The sequence below is a fragment of the Megalobrama amblycephala genome, linkage group LG3, assembly GCF_018812025.1.
Source record: "Megalobrama amblycephala isolate DHTTF-2021 linkage group LG3, ASM1881202v1, whole genome shotgun sequence".
NCBI classification, from domain to species: domain Eukaryota; kingdom Metazoa; phylum Chordata; class Actinopteri; order Cypriniformes; family Xenocyprididae; genus Megalobrama; species Megalobrama amblycephala.
In genome coordinates this window covers 23,395,944-23,412,850 of record NC_063046.1, presented here as the reverse complement: position 1 = coordinate 23,412,850, position 16,907 = coordinate 23,395,944, and the positions used below count along the sequence as shown (strand labels likewise).

The window sequence follows — 16,907 nt, the reverse complement described above, 5'->3', positions numbered from 1 at the left end:
TCATTGTCCTTATATACATTTAAGGAAATTAGTTTTTGCTTTGGGGAGTGAAAATCTGCCTTCTTTTGCCTGTCTAGTGGCATATGTATATGACTCTAAATTGCATTTTAATTGATTGTACCAATCCAATGGAATTTTAAACTGTAAAACCTTCCATGTTGCTAATAAAATTGCCTTAATCGTCTGGTCTTCCACTCTCAACCAATTAAGATGGAGATGCATGCTGTTAATATTTGTGCCATACGGACACTAGAGAGCAAGTCATGCCCTTTTGTTCTGTACTAGCTGAAGTTTACTTAAATCATTTTTGGTAGCATTAGCCCAAATTATCTGGCAATAGTCTAGCTGTGAAATGAAAAGAGAACCTAATACTGTTTTATCAATGTGTTTTGACCAAGACCATTTATTATCAAGGGAGACGCAATAACTTAGTTTTCTTTACTTGCTGAATAAGTGTTTTCTTTGATTTGAACCAAATACTATACCCTTTGTTTAAAATGTATTAAGTACCAGTTTGTTTTCTAAAATCTACTTTCCTATAAAGCTGTTAGCCAGCACCCCCGCTTTTGGAAAATCCCAAGAAATGACATACCCAAACTAAAACAGATACAGTTCATGAACCCTTTGCACTAAAAGCATAAGTAAGGTCTCATTTGAAAGCAGACACTTTGCAGTTTATGGTAAACTCATAATTAACTATTGTCACAATGAAGAAAATAGTTAAAAATAGCTTCAAAATTTTGAAAAGTTATTAGAAATTTATTTTTATGAAATATATTTATGAAAATAAAAGTGAAGTTGGCCTTGTGGCAATCTAGAAATGCACTGCAGCTAAAGCCACATGTCTGACCATGTTATATTTCAAATATGAAGATGATAAGTTTAAAACTCTGAGTTTTATTACATGCTTTTCAAGACCATGTCATGAGACTTTATTTAGAAAAGACTCTAAAATGTTAACTGATGTTTATTGTCATCTATTCAAGTGTATTGTCTATATTGTGTTTGTGGTGCTGACTGCCCCATTCAGTTTCAGTCTCCCCTGAACACATTCACACCTCTCCAGTCTGCTTATGGCTCTAATTATTCTTTTCTTTTGTCTCTATTATAATTACTGATGTTCTATTCAAGATGATTTAATCCCTCATTTCATTCACCGAACTTCTCACTTCACCTTCTTTCAAACTGTATCTAATGCCCTTCTTGGGAAAAAAGAGAGAAAAAAGTGAGCTTTACGATTCAAAATTATTTATTTGCATTAGCTCAGAACAGGTGCATCTCTGGGCTCGTTAGCATGTTAGCTTAGCACACCAACAAAACACGACAATTTATAAGATTAAAACCACGTTTTTGCTCCAAACTTACTAGTCGATTGTTTTAAATAACCTTCTTTGATGTGATGTGGCTTCGGATCAAAAATCAGACAGAAAATATATAATTTAATGCTATTCTGCACAATGAGAAAAGCTATCTCGATTAGCATTGCATTATAAATATAATCTACTATTATGAATACCTGACATGGCATGAAGAACACAGATAAACCACATATCGTCACAATCGTGTATTTATTACTTTCAAAAGTGACGTCCTGTATGTTTATATCAATGATTATAGCGATGTCTGGTAGCCTCTGTTAGTTCCTTGTATATCACATGATTGCCTCTTGTTCATCATGTGTTATTTGTGGACTAAGTGTACACAGAGCGCCCTCCGGCTGCAGGTATGAGTTGAAAACACAGTAGATCTGTGTATACAGCGCTCATATGATGACAACAGCGTGTTTTGGGTAAAAATTGAATAAATATTACTCCTCTGTATAGAAAATTGACATAAACGTACGAGAATCCATCAATATTTATCCAAATGTGCATGCTTTTAAGCTAAAAGCCCTGATGGATGTTATTTTGTGGAGTTTTTTCATGATGATCGTACAGAGTTTTTTTCTCAATGGCTGAGGCTGACGCTCATATTTCAATGAAAAGGTAATGACTCAGTTTCTCATATTCATAACTCCCGACGCATATTAACAAATAACGGTCACTATACGATGTTGAGAGTAAAATAGAGATTAAAAATTGAAGCTCAAGTCTTAGATCTTTTTATTGATGTATAGTTTGTCAAGGTAATTACATTAACAGTAAATTTGAGCTAATTTAAACAAAGAAGCTTCGGTGCGTCGGCGTGCCAGTACAGGTTAACTCCCCTTTCAAAATGGCAGTCAATGTTGGTGCAGATACATATACTGTAAAATCATCTGTGCATACATTGTTAATTTTGCATTTTTTAGAAAGAGAAGTAAATCCTTTGTAAAAAAAAAAAAAAAAAAAAAATGGAATACATAAGTGGTCCTAGACAGCTCCCTTGAGGAACTCCACATTCCACTGACATTCTATCTGAATAGCTTCCATTAAAAATACTCTGTGTGATCCGTTTACTAAATAACTTTCCATTTAAGCAACTGCTGAACATAACACTCCAGCTTTTCTAGAAGAAGCTTATGATCAATAAGATCACATGCTGCTGTGAAATGTAATAAGATTGCTCCACATATCATTTTATTATCCAAATCCCTATTCCAGTCATCTGTCACTTGCACTGTGCAGAGAGTCCATTTCTGTAAGCATGCTGAACATTTGTTATCAGATTGTTTTCTAAGAATCTTGTATTTGATCAAATACTGCCTTCTCAAGGATCTTACTTGTAACAAACTTACTGGACGACTATTAGGGCCATTAAATGGTATTTTCCTATCTTTGGGAAATGGAATCATTTTTGCTTCTTTTCAGTCCTGTGGAAATGTTAAGTGGCCTTCAATCTGTGTCTATGTCCTGATCACCCTTCATGGGTTTATTTTGCGATAATGACCAACCACATTATCCCTTTCTTAAACTGTTTATTTGTAGTATTCTGCATCATTACTTCTTCAAGTACAAGTGTATCAGATACATAGGCCTATGTATTCAAAAGAGTATATCATGTTGGCTTTCCACCAGCCATCTGAGTCTTTAATCAGCAGTGTGGCTGAAATCCAGAGTACACAAATGAATCTACTGCAAGACTGAATATCTGTAATACCCTCCACAAAACCTGTGGTTAACCCTGGCACTCTGAGGGAGCATGGCCAGCCAAATATTGTCTAAAATCTCTGTGAAAGTCATTTGTAAAAACATAAATACCAGAAAAAAAAACTGTGAATTTGTGAACAGCTGTGACTTTAGTTAAGAGGCATTTGACTTTCTGACAAAATATGAAGGGACACTATGAGAAAGACATTATGGCAGCGTTCATAATAAATAGGTCAGTGAGTATATCTGTGTGGCACACATTTCTACACTAATATACCTCCCCCTCACGCTCACCAACCCTGACAATGATATTGTAATCTATGATTTGTTTCCTACCAAGTTATGCTCCACTTACTCTGTTGATTATTGCGCCTCACATGTGAAATCATAATGTTCATTCCTTATTCATCAAAACCAGCCACACAAAGCTTTTGTAGGATTTTCACGTCTCCCTGTAAACTTTTGAACTACTTCTGTTGAAAATGTCAAAATCATTCAGCAGGACCAAGACAAGGCCAGATTCAAGTTTCATTCATTCAAGTTCATATATATATATATATATATATATATATATATATATATATATAGTACAGTCCAAAAGTTTGGAACCACTAAGATTTTTAATGTTTTTAAAAGAAGTTTCATCTGCTTACCAAGGCTACATTTATTTAATTAAAAATACAGTAAAAAACTAGCCTGGGTGCCAGCCCGAACCCCGCCCACAACATTTTTTGGACGGGAAGTTCGGTCTGGACTCGATCCATTGTGGAGTAATTATGCTCGGCTCCCAGAAGGCCGAGCCAATCAAATTGCCAGGGCGGGCTTTAATCGATGATGGACAGGCTATCTGCGATTACGTAACCACCCACGTCATTAAAGAGCGCTTGGGGAGTTTGATTGACAAGCGATCTAACCAATCAGAACGCCGCATCCGCCATTTTTTCCGACAAAGCAGTCAGGAGTTAGAAGATTAACATCGGTGGAGTTAAACTTGAAAAATTGTGCATATTGACGTCTTTCCGCGTTTGAAACAACATTCATTCTCATGTTCATTCATGTTTATTTGATGCTATAAATGGACTAGTAGAAAGAGATGATCGGTTAACGAGCCTCTTGAGCTGAGGCGCTACAGCAATCTGTCACGATCATGGTCACAACACATTAAAGAGCCACAAAACGGTTTTTATGGTTTGAATTTTTTTAATAACTACACAGTTTGAAAGCTGGGACTTTGTTTAATATCATAAGTTACCTGCTCTGTCTCGTCTGTCGATGTGTTGTCAGTTTCCTCTTTGCTCCGCGATGTATTTTCCACTCTGTGTGGCGTGACAGCGCCACGGCTTGTCGGACAAAGCAACAGTAACTAAGGGGGGCGAGTCTTTGCGAAAGGTCAATTAGTTTACAACAATGATGGCTGTTGAAGAATTGAGATGTGTAGATTCCGCCATCGCGTCCGTTATAGAAGATATCGACAGCGCATTAATTTTAAAAGAGGAACAGAGGACCGCGATCAAGGCATTTGTCGATGGGAAAGATGTCTTTGCCGTCCTTCCTACGGGATTCGGCAAAAGTTTGATTTATCAGCTGGCCCCGATGGTCGCTAAGAGTTCTGTTGACAACTATGCGTCGCTCAACATACGTCACTTACTCTGTAGCTCTGATTGGTTGTAGGTCTATCCAATTGAGGTCTTTCCTGGATCGGTTGAAATCGGGTGTGTCTCATACGTCCTGAAAAGTGAAGCCGCGGGCTCTTTGATCGCCCCCTGGAGGCTGGATGCAGTACAGGTCATAAACCCCGCCCTCTCAATGCAGTCGAATGAGACTTCAGTGAAAACTTAAAAATAAATTCTGCTTCAAATAAAACTTTCTGAAAGATGGTTCTGGTCATTTAAGGTAGTTGTTATCACGCTGATATATATTCAATTGTTCGTTTTTGTGATGATTTAGATTTTAGCTAGCAATTTGATGCTATAAAAACGGGGCGTGTCGTCGTGATTCGAAGTTGATTGACAGCTTGTCTGAGGACTGTCGGAGCTTCGAGGGGAGATTGAAGATGTATTAACTAACTGTTAATTTTCGATTTCTTTGTTATTTAACACCAACAAAATGAGTTGTTCAGCAGTAAACTGTACTAACTGACCTACAGGATCTGACGGATCACTGAACTTTTTTCTGTAACATTAAATGTGGGCGTTATAAGCTAATTAATAAATGTTATTAGTTAAGATAACACACCTAATGTTAACCATGTCGGGAAAAAGCAGGTGATCGTTATCTGGCAGTTACTTATTATTTTTGTGGGTATAAAATAATAATTAGCAGGACAAAACTAATGATAGCTTACTCTAATTACAGCAATCGATCTCCTGTAACGTTAGTTGAACTTGATTTAAAATGGCAGGACCGTTTCTGGCGATTTAGAGTTGTTTCTAGTGGCATATTATATTGATTTTATCTACTGAATTTGCTGTTTCAAAAATATTATTGCTCTAGAAACAGAATAGCCTATTATTTTATAGGTAGACTTTTAAATTGTGTATAATTTTTATAGTCTATTTAAAATACATGAATGATGACGCAGTCGCCTGGGCGGAAGTTTGATATCGCGACTCCGCCTCCGGCTCCACGACGATTCCTTCTGCGCATGCCCAGGCTCCAAACTTTTTTTTTTCTGACGTATTGCGTAACGTGTCAGCGCCCATTCATCAGCCCATTTTGGCTTCAGTTCAATACAATGGAAGGAAGCGGCGTCGCGTCGTCCATCTTTTTTTACAGTCTATGGTTGAAATACGCCCCCATAATCAAAGCCCAATGGAGCAGTATCAGACTCATATTCTGACTAGAATTGAGTATGACCACGTCAGGCTAGTAAAAAACAGTAATATTGTGAAATATTATTACAATTTAAAATAACTGTTTTCTATTTGAATATATTTCACAAAGTAATTTATTCCTGTGATGGCAAAGCTGAATTTTCAGCATCATTACTCCAGTCTTCAGTGTCACATGATCCTTCAGAAATCATTCTAATATGCTGATCTGCTGCTCAAGAAACATTTAATGTGTACAATTGTACAAAATATTTGTGTACAATATTTTGTTTCAGGATTATTTGATGAATAGAAAGTTCAAAAGAACAGTGTTTACCTGAAATCTAATCTTTTGTAACATTATAAATGTCTTTACTGCCACTTTTGATTGATTTAATGCATCCTTGCTGAATAAAAGTATTCATTTCTTTAATTTCTTTTCAAAAAAATAAAAATAAAAATTCTTACTGACCCCAAACTTTTGAACGGTAGTGTATAATGCTACAGAAGCTTTGTATTTCAGATAAATGCTGTTCTTTTGAACTTTCTATTCGTCAAGGAATCCTGAAAAAAAAAAGTACACAACTGTTTTCAACATTGAAAATAATCTTAAATTTTTTATTGAGCAGCAAATCAGCATATTAGAATGATTTCTGAAGGATCATGTGACACTGAAGACTGGAGTAACGATGCTGAAAATTCAGCTTTGATCACAGGAATAAATTACTTTGTCAAATATATTTAAATAGAAAACAGTTATTTTAAATTGTAATAATATTTCACAATATTACTGTTTTTTACTGTATTTTTAATTAAATAAATGTAGCCTTGGTGAGCAGACGAAACTTCTTTTAAAAACATTAAAAATCTTAGTGGTTCCAAACTTTTGGACTGTACTGTATATACATATATATACAGTATATATATTTTTTTCTCTCTCTTTCCAGGAAACATTGGATCTAATACTGGTATTGTGGAAAGAAAATGAGTTTGTTTTCACAGCACCTTAAATAATCCTCTTATTTGTGTTCAACCAATGAGGGAAGAAAGAAAGAAAGAACGATGTCAGAGATTATCTGCTGTCCCTATCAACTGGCATTAACCCAGTGCAGATTACTGCAGTCTTTGTCATAATGAATAAATGTCAGATGTTAGCATGTGGTAAGACTGCCCCCTTGTGGCAGCAGAATCATTTCTGTTCTCTCTTTGACTTGAGATAAAACGAGATGCTGAGATAAAATTTAAATAATCTCAAAAGGCTTCTTTTTTACATGTTCACTCAGATATATTTGAGATGCAGGGCATTTTTAAGAGGGGCCGTTTGGTTTAATCATTCACTCTGGAGAAACTGTGTCATTTGCTATTTAGAGACAGCTAAAGTTCTTCACATGTACTGGCAGACCTTCTACTATTTATTTATTTATTTATTTATTTATTTATTTATTTATTTATTGGTTTATTTGATAGGGACCATGCATATTCATGAACATTGTTGTATAAAATACACCATGTAAATATGCCAGAATTAGTAAAAATAACTACTTTTCATCTGCAGTCCCTAGGCAGGTAGGCCTAACATAAGACTAACATAAAGACAGCCAAACAATCATACAACATTCATTCACTATAAATGAAAAGTTACACATAATAGTGACATATACATTGACAAAACAAACAACAAAACGAAAAATACATAATGGCAAAGACATTGTTCATCCACCTCTATACATTCAATTTAACAGTGAAAGTGTATGATGTCAGGATGTCAATGAAAATGAAAATGTGCAGATTTTAATGAAAATGTGCAGCTTATATATATGGGCCATTCTACAGAATTGGTGGAAACTTCTGTCCCACAACCAAAAAACACATTTAAAAAGCATTTAAGTATTCAAATTTTAGATGTAATAAAAATATATATTTTATATTTTTAAAAAATATAAAAATAAAAATATATTTTTTATTTTTTTAAAAGTGAAGTTAAAAAAAACTTTTTTGGGTGTTATTCCATAAAATTTCATTTTTATGTGTGTACAACTTACTGTTGAGAACAGTGTTAGGTAACTATGTGCTGATTAGCATCTTTCAGCTCAAAAAGTATCTAAAACTGTCACTACCGAAACAGTCACAACCAATATGACATCATTGTTTTTGGGGGGTTATTTGATAAAATTTAGTTTTTGTTTGTGTACAACTGTTCAGAACAGTGCTGGCTAACCATGTGCTGATTATCATCTTCAAGCAGCTCAAAAGTATCTAAAATTGTCACTACTGAAACTTCACCACATGTTTCGATCGTGACTGTTTCGGTAGTGACATCATTTTTTTGACAAAAGGGAACACATAATCATTTATTTGGGGGAAATAAACAAAATTTTAGTAACGTTATGCGAATCATTAGAATTTTAGTATGTTTTATTATGCAAATCATTATGTGGTGGCTACCAACACATTACTGTCACTACCGAAAATATGCAGTCATGACCAAAACATGGATGTTTTGTCAAAAATAAAGTATACTGAATTGTCAACTAAGATGTGTTTGGTTCAATGTATATTCAAACTAATGAATCCTTAACTTTGAAATCAGTATGATAAACTTTAAACTATGACTTTTACAAAGAAAGATCTAAACAAAATCTTAATAGGTCAATGTAACCTTTTTTTATTAAATTATTTATCATTGTGTTTCGGTAGTGACAAATTTGGGAAGAGGAAAAATATTCCAAAACTGTCTGAAAATACAATATGAGAATTAAATGTACAATTACTAGAAATATGTGCCTTGGATATTATACAATTTGTATACATACAAAATTTGTGGGGAAAAAAAACAAAAAAAAAATTTCAAGACGTTTCCCACTCTGACTTTGCACCAATTCTGTAGAATGGCCACATGTATAAAGTAAATTTAGCAGTGTTTTTGAGACAAGTGGGAGAATCTTAAAGAGTGATAAGAGGAATGTGGTGGCAATTTAGTTATTTTAACTTCTTAACTTGTTTGGTTGGAATATTAATTAAGGTGAACAGATCAAGGGATTTATGTGTTCTTACTAAAAGTTATTAAATAATCAGTTAAGGGGGAAGTAATGAAAATATAAGTAGGTGCACATATCAGGCAAATACATGGGAAACCATTACTGACCCATTAACATTTCAACCAACAGGCTTTGATCAATAGGCTACCAGCATCTCTGTAATTTTAGAAATGCACAGATATCCTACTGGAAAGGAAACAGATGTTGTAATATATACATAAATAAATTTCTTTGTTACTTTTCACCCTACTGTTAACCATTAAACCTTCCCATAAGAACATAGAAGCAGTCAGCTGATGAATGGTAATCTCTTAACAGGCCAGTGCAGAGCAGTGATGCCAGATTTATAGCCTCATTGGTTGGAAAAGAGCCTGCAATAAAAGCACTTGTCCATTAAATATAACATGTGACTCTTGATAATCTCTTTGTCTATAAATCCTTTGTCTGAGTCTCAGGAAGAGACTCATTATGAACTGAACACTGAATAAGTAGCCATCATTGTGTAATTTAATAAAGCACACATTCTCAAAATGTCAGAGCTTTTAAGAAGAAAGCAAATGTCATGAATGCTATATGCAAATGTTTATCAAGACGCTATAAGAGACGGAGCAAATGTGAAACGCTAACATATGAATTCTCTATGGCAGCTAATGCATATTTTAATCTCAGAATGGTAAATAACACCAGTATGTATAACTAATGTGACAAAGCACAATACTTTTAATGAGAGCAAAAACAAATAGCAAGGCTTGTGTGAGCAAACATAGCCAGATTCTGGGTTTTTTTAATTGACTGAAGGAGAAAAAAAAAAAAAAAATATATATATATATATATATATATATATATATATATATATATATATATATATATATATATATATATATATATATACAGTACAGTCCAAAAGTTTGGAACCACTACGATTTTTAATGTTTTTAAAGGTCCCGTTTTTCGTGTTTTTTTGAAGCTTTGATTGTGTTTATAGTTTGCAATATAACATGTGTTCATGTTTCGCGTGGAAAAAAAAACAGTATTTTTCACATAATTTACTTATCTGTATACCCCTGTTTCCACTGTCATAAAAACGGGCTGATGACTTCCTTGTTCTATGAAGTCCCTCCGAGTTCTGATTGTGCCAGCGGTTCCTGTGTTGTGATTCGACAGCAGCTTAGCGCTCCTTGCCCGGAAAGGTCACGCCTCTTACCATAACGTGGAGATGCATGCGCTCAGTGTTATTAAACATGTCTTTAATTTTACCCTATCAATTTGAGCCGGAGTCAGACCCGGTGATTGGACTGCGGGATGAAAATAACAGCGTTTCGACGACATGGCGACAAACACACTCTACAAACGCAACTCTTGTGTATTCCTGTGGGCGGAGGTTAGTCAAAACAACAGTTTTAGTGACGTCATTAAAGAAGGAAGTAGAGGGATGTAGTCCAAACTGGCCGTTCGATGTAGGCGACTTCTGTTAAATAAAATATCTCGCTTGGCATTGAACTTTGAGCTTTAAAATTTTACAGATTTTATTTATACTCTAACAACAACATTACACACTAACTAAAGTTTGAAACATGGGATCATGAAGAACGGGACCTTTAAAAGAAGTTTCGTCTGCTCACCAAGGCTACATTTATTTAATTAAAAATACAGTAAAAAAAACAGTAATATTGTGAAATATTATTACAATTTAAAATAACTGTGTACTATTTAAATATATTTGACAAAGTAATTTATTCCTGTGATGCAAAGCTGAATTTTCAGCATCATTTCTCCAGTCTTCAGTGTCACATGATCCTTCAGAAATCATTCTAATATGCTGATCTGCTGCTCAAGAAACATTTAATGTGTTCAATTGTACAAAATATTTGTGTACAATATTTTTTTTCAGGATTCCTTGATGAATAGAAAGTTCAAAAGAACAGCATTTATCTGAAATACAAAGCTTCTGTAGCATTATACACTACCGTTCAAACGTTTGGGGTCAGTAAGAATTTTTATTTTTATTTTTTTGAGTCCTGCCATATTTTTATTCCACCCATAAACAGCCAGCTGATTTCACTAATTAGTTCTACCTCGTGGCTGAAAAACTGTGCTAATTAGCAAATCCATGTGATTGGAACAAAATACTGAGGGAGACTTTTACTTTCTGAACCTGGACTTTACACCTCTGTTTATAGGATTGCTAGGCATTGAGTGCTGTGGTACTGAAGATCTATGCATGCAGATGCCTAACAATTAGGTCAAAAGGCTCTTTATAACTGGAATAAGCATTGATTGGCTCACAAATAGCCTGAACTCACTGTTAAATCAAGGTCATGCTTTCAAGGTTGATGAACACTGCTTTGTGAGCATAAACTTAACCTGAAAAACTAACTATTTTAGTTCAGGGAAGAAAGAGCTTTGCTTTCTCCTGCCTGTTATGTAATGCTGGAGTGTACTGATGACCGTGGTCACCTCGGCACCAATAGATGTTTTGGGATTTTTTTGCTTACATCTGCCTCGTGTGTAAAACTGCTTCAAATTTACATTCACCCCTCTTAGTGAAAGATAATAATGTGTTTTAACAAAATCTCTTTGTAGGCTACTGGAAAATTGTCCTGATCCATGAGGTCATTCTGTGCAATGACAATAGATTAAATCTGAGATAAATGTTGCAGATGTAGAAATGCTGAAAATATAACGTATTTGTGTTGATGAAGGTGAGCAGAACAAACGTTTTCAGCATCTGTTGAACAAGTAAAAGGAAAGCATTTGGGGTTAGTATTTATAGCTAAAACCACTGCATGGACATCTATCTTCTTCTTCTTTGTTATTATTATGATGATTATTATTATTATTAATATCTCTACAAAGTGAAAATTTGCAAGAAAACTTCCTGACATTTATAAATAAAGCTTTTATTTTAAAAAACGTTTATGCTGTTTCCGGGTTTTATAGTATGACTTCCGGCTAGCTTGTTTTGGCTTTGCAGATCTGACGTCTGACTGCGTAGTGTGTTGGTTATCGTTTTATCGTTATATCGTTTTATCGTTGAGCAGGTAATAATGTCGGGGGGAACTCGACTAGAAAACGCCAATCCTTTGATCTTTCAGCGATCAGGGGAAAGACTCCTCACTGCCACTGATGAAGATGAGGATGTAGCGGACCCCATCGATGACAGGGAAATCTTCGATATCCTTTCAGTGTAGCTGTTAACGTTACATCATTTGGCTCTCGCTACACAAAAGCTGTTAAGTCAGCCTTGTTGCTTTGAATTATCTGCCATGACGACAGCTAGATGAAGGTCATGCTTTCAAGATTGATGAACTCTTTTTGTGAGCATAAGGTTAACCTGAAAAACTAACCATTTTATTTCAGGGAAGACAACTTTGCTTTCTCCTGCCTGTTATGTAATGCTGGAGTGTAGCAAACTGCTATAATTCAGAAGCCCCAATTTAATGCATTTTGGATACTTACTTTGAGTCAGACCTTAACTAAATGAATACATCTGATCAGATCGATCAATGACCCCGAGCACCCACTGTCCCTCGAAGAACTGAATGTCGTGGAACAAGTGCGCGTCAATGTGAGTCTGATCTGCGAGCAGTTTAAATCAAAAACTTAAGTTTGAGAACAACAGACCTTTACAAATTAATAAAATATTCTACTATCTATCTATCTACCATGTTTTTCTCTCTGAGTAGGTGAATGATCAGGAGAGCACAGTGTCTGTGGAGTTCACACCGACCATCCCACACTGCAGTATGGCCACACTCATTGGCCTGTCTATCAAAGTCAAGCTTCTGCGCTCCCTGCCTGACAGATTTAAGGTAAATTTAGTAAGCAGCCAAACACTTACAGTAGGCTTTGGTTTTCCCATACAAGTCATTTGATTTTGCCTTTTTGCCATTTTGTTAGATTGACGTTCACATCACACCTGGCACACATGCCTCAGAGGATGCAGGTAAATGTTTATTATAAAACGTAGAACAACCTTAACCCTGTAAAGTCTGACATATGAATTAATGGTCTGAAAATGTTAGTTGCACCTCTAGACAAAATAATGATAATAATTTGCATATGTGTTGCATGTTATTTTGATACATCAGGCTTTTATGGCCCATTTAGTATAATATGGTGAGAATATGGAGCTCACACAGAAAAGAAAAACATACATCAATTTTATTCAGTCCGCTGAGCAAAAATATATTTTATGATCAAAGCTCTGTAGTTTTACTTGTGGAGGGCAATACGTATAATGCAATACACTGCAACGATGATTAAGAAATGAACAAATAAACATTCCCCGTAGGCCTGTTATATGATATTTGATACATACTGTACATATTTATCTAAAAATGATGCATGGGTAATCAAATAAACCTAAGTTCCTTCAGTCCAGGAAATGTTCATGACTGGATTTCCCGAAACCTTCTTAACTCTACGTTGTTCTTAAGTTATACCTTAAGCTGTACGTTTCCCGAAACGCTCTTAGTTAAGTATACCTTCTGTAAGTCATACTTTCGTAAGGTTGGTCTGGACCACTCTTATCTATACCTTATTACTGTTGACAGTCAATATGAATATAATTCTCAAGCTGTAATACAGCCAGTGTTCGATTAGGATAGTGGCAAAGAATAAAATACAAAGATTCACTGCTTAATTTAAATGTGCTTTGGCGCTGATCCAGAGACAGACACGCTCACTGTTCAGTGTTTACAACTACATCAGGTTTATTTTAGGTTTCAGGCATTTAAATGCATATTTAAATAAAGAACTAGGCTATTTAAAAAAATACATTTATTGTTGGTTAAAATCAAATTCCATACACTGATGTCTACGGAAGCTGCAATAACAACCCTTTCAATTATATCATTTGACAAAGTCTTTTATTCATATCAGATACACTTTGTGTATGAAACAATAAACTTTACTCTATTCTTTTCCCAGTTCACTGACCACATACTTCTATGTATTTGGGGGGAAAATTTGTAAATGCAACAGCTCTGAATTGCTGTGCAAGCTCATTGCGCGACAAAAATTCACTTCCACCTTATATCTATATCTTCTTACGTGCGACATTACCAGGTGCTGTCCATGGCGGTGGTGCTGAATTGGTTGATATCGATGGCTCGAGAATCGATAATTCACTCTATACAGGGGCTGCTTCACTGCATTATGTGAGAAATCAGTGTTCTTTATAAAAAGAAGTACTTCAGAAGTAGAAATTGCATTTAGGACTCATGGGATCCAAATAATCCAAATTGCAAACTAAATCTATAGGCCTATTGTAATTTATCTATATTCTCGGGGCTCTATATTCTAGCAGAGCCCCCAGAGTGAGTTTAAGGCGACCGCTATTTTAGAACATTATTTTAGAATGTATTAATTCCTTGGAGATGCGTCATGCAGCTGACCGATTTGTAGGTATTGCGTTTATATCGTTTTTCCTTTTTTATTCAAAATATTCACAAACTTATTAACTATATCATAAATTTTATGATATAATACAATTGTAAAATATGTGGCGCAAGGAGTTTGTACCGCAATTCAGAGCTGTCCGATTTATGGATTTTCCCCCGAAATACATAAAAGTATGTGGCCGGTAAACTGGGAGAAGAATAGAGTAAAGTTTATTGTTTCATACACAATGTGTATCTGATATGAATAAAACACTTCCATAGACATTAGTGTATGGGATTTGATTTTAACAAACTATAAATGTCTTTTTTAAATAGCCTAGTTCTTTATTTAAATGTGTATTTAAATGTCTGAAACCTAAAATAAACCTGATGTAGTTGTAAACACTGAGTAGTTGTGATATATGACAAGCGCGGAGCGTGCGTCTGTCTCTGGATCAGCGCCAAAGCACATTTGAATTTAGCAGTGAATCTTTGCATTTTATTCTTTGCCAGTAGTCTAACTGAACACTGGATGTATTACAGCTTCAGAATCATATTCATATAGACTGTTAACAGTGATAAGGTATTGCTAAGAGTGGTCCAGACCAACCTTACGAACGAATGACTAACAGAAGGTATACTCAAGCTACCTCCTAAGGTATAGTTCGGGGAACACGCCTAAAAAAGATAGATCTTCAGTTAAGTTCTACCTTTAGAGTCTTCGTATCGCGCTAAGAGACAATGTTATCGGGAAATCCAGCCCATATCATTTTTAAATATTACTAACAAAAGGTTATTCTCATGTTTACATGTGTACTGCAACTTAAAGGTGGACCTTTTGAGAATTATACTAAAGGCCTTACTTGAACCATCAATCAGATGGCATTACAAGGCATGTATGTAGATTGTGTGCAATGGATTTTTCAGCAAAGTTTTGACTATTTTGACTATTTTCAATTTATAGATATCTTTAGATCTATATCAAATATGGTACAGTAGGCTTTATGTGTTAATGTAACATCATTTTTTCTGTTACACAGCACCGTTTCTGTTTTAAACTAAAACTTCAGTTTGATAATATGTTGTGTTTTTCTACTCCAGTCAATAAGCAGCTTGCTGACAAAGAAAGAGTGGCGGCAGCTCTGGAGAACTCTCAGCTGCTGGAGGTGGTCAACCAGTGTCTGTCCACCAAAAGCATGTGATCTGAAGAGTCGCATGCTCCTTTGACACATCATCATGATTGAACTCCTACAGCCAAGCTAGAGTTGTGTGAATAATATTAATGTAATCTCCATTATCATTTTTTTTTTTTAATATATAATTGTAGTGCTATACTCAAACAGTACCAGATCAGGGAGACTGCCTGGTTAGTACTTATAAAGTGAGATATGCATCCAAGTTGAGTTAAAAATTCATCAGGAAAGGAAACAAGAGTAATGGAGACTGTATATGGAAACAGAATTACTTTTTCTGTTTGAGAGTATATGGATACAAAAAGAAAAATTATTCTGTAACTATCTCATATATTTGTGAATATGTACAAAATGACTTTTAACAGTATTCTCATTTTGACATGGCATCGTTTTAGAAATTTCTTATTGATCAAACTGAAGAATGTGTACAACAGAGATAATTTGCACTGATTTGTTTTTTACCTCTTGTTTTTGCCAATAAAAGAAATCAATTTTGTGATTTTAAGAAAAAGTTCAAGAACTTACCCAATAGCAAACAATATTTTCCCAAGGTCAGTTGTATCAGAGGATTGCTTTGAAGTTACAGCTATTTACAGTAATGAGATTTTTCTTGGATAAGCTTGATTGAAAGGTAACAACTTATAAAAAGCTATAAAAAATAAAAATAAACGTAGGCCTAATTTGTATGCTGTGATATAAATGTTTTATTTCTATAGATAAATCAAATATGGATTTAGTGGTACATGAATATGGCATTATACATCAGTTACTTTCCACTAGATCCTTCACAATAGAGGCAGGGTAACTTGCGTAGAATTACTTTTAGAAATACCTTCATCACAGACCATTGAACTTACACTATATGTTATTGCAATTTAACAAGTCACTGACCTGTATTATAATTAAGTTATAATTAAAAATTATTTTGTCTTCTAAAAGTTGGAAGAGAATCCATAATCTGTCAAAGATAAAGGCAGAAGACTATGCAGATACTATAATAAGCACAATAGGTTGCAGAGTGTATTTAGATTACGCTTGCTTGGCTTTCAAGTCATAAAAAGTGCTTTCACTGGCACACATTAAAAATGCATGAAATATACTATTTCATGTAATAGAACTCTTATTCAATAGTCTTTTTTATAAATTACCAGACTAGCAAACTTTGCAAGTCTTTTTTGGTCCAGTCATAAAATTTCAAATATTAATTTTTGTTTTGTGCATCTATAAGTAGAAAGGACATACGTCAGGACACATCAACACAAAACAGAACGCATATACTGTCTGAGTTAAAACAGTACAGTAAATGATGCAGTGCATCAAGTAACTGTGATCTAATACATTTATTCTGGTTATGCTCAGGTGTCCAAGACTTGGTTATGCCTATGTGACTTATTGTTCTGTAAAGTGTTTCTTC

General features: G+C 34.7%; 1 protein-coding gene across 2 annotated transcripts; it reads left to right on the top strand.

Moving 5' to 3' along the window:
* Positions 1-11,606: 11,606 nt before the first annotated feature.
* ciao2b (cytosolic iron-sulfur assembly component 2B) lies at positions 11,607-16,173 on the top strand. Of its 2 annotated transcripts, XM_048184679.1 has the most exons (6): positions 11,607-11,675; positions 11,958-12,090; positions 12,405-12,484; positions 12,603-12,728; positions 12,817-12,862; positions 15,402-16,173. In XM_048184679.1, the coding sequence occupies exons 2-6, from the start codon at positions 11,964-11,966 to the stop codon at positions 15,500-15,502; spliced, it is 480 nt and encodes a 159-aa protein (XP_048040636.1). In that variant the 5' UTR covers positions 11,607-11,675; positions 11,958-11,963; the 3' UTR covers positions 15,503-16,173. The 2 variants fall into 2 exon arrangements, with proteins under 2 accessions (XP_048040636.1, XP_048040635.1); XM_048184678.1 differs by lacking the exon at positions 11,607-11,675 and having other exon boundaries at positions 11,846-12,090.
* Positions 16,174-16,907: the final 734 nt, after the last annotated feature.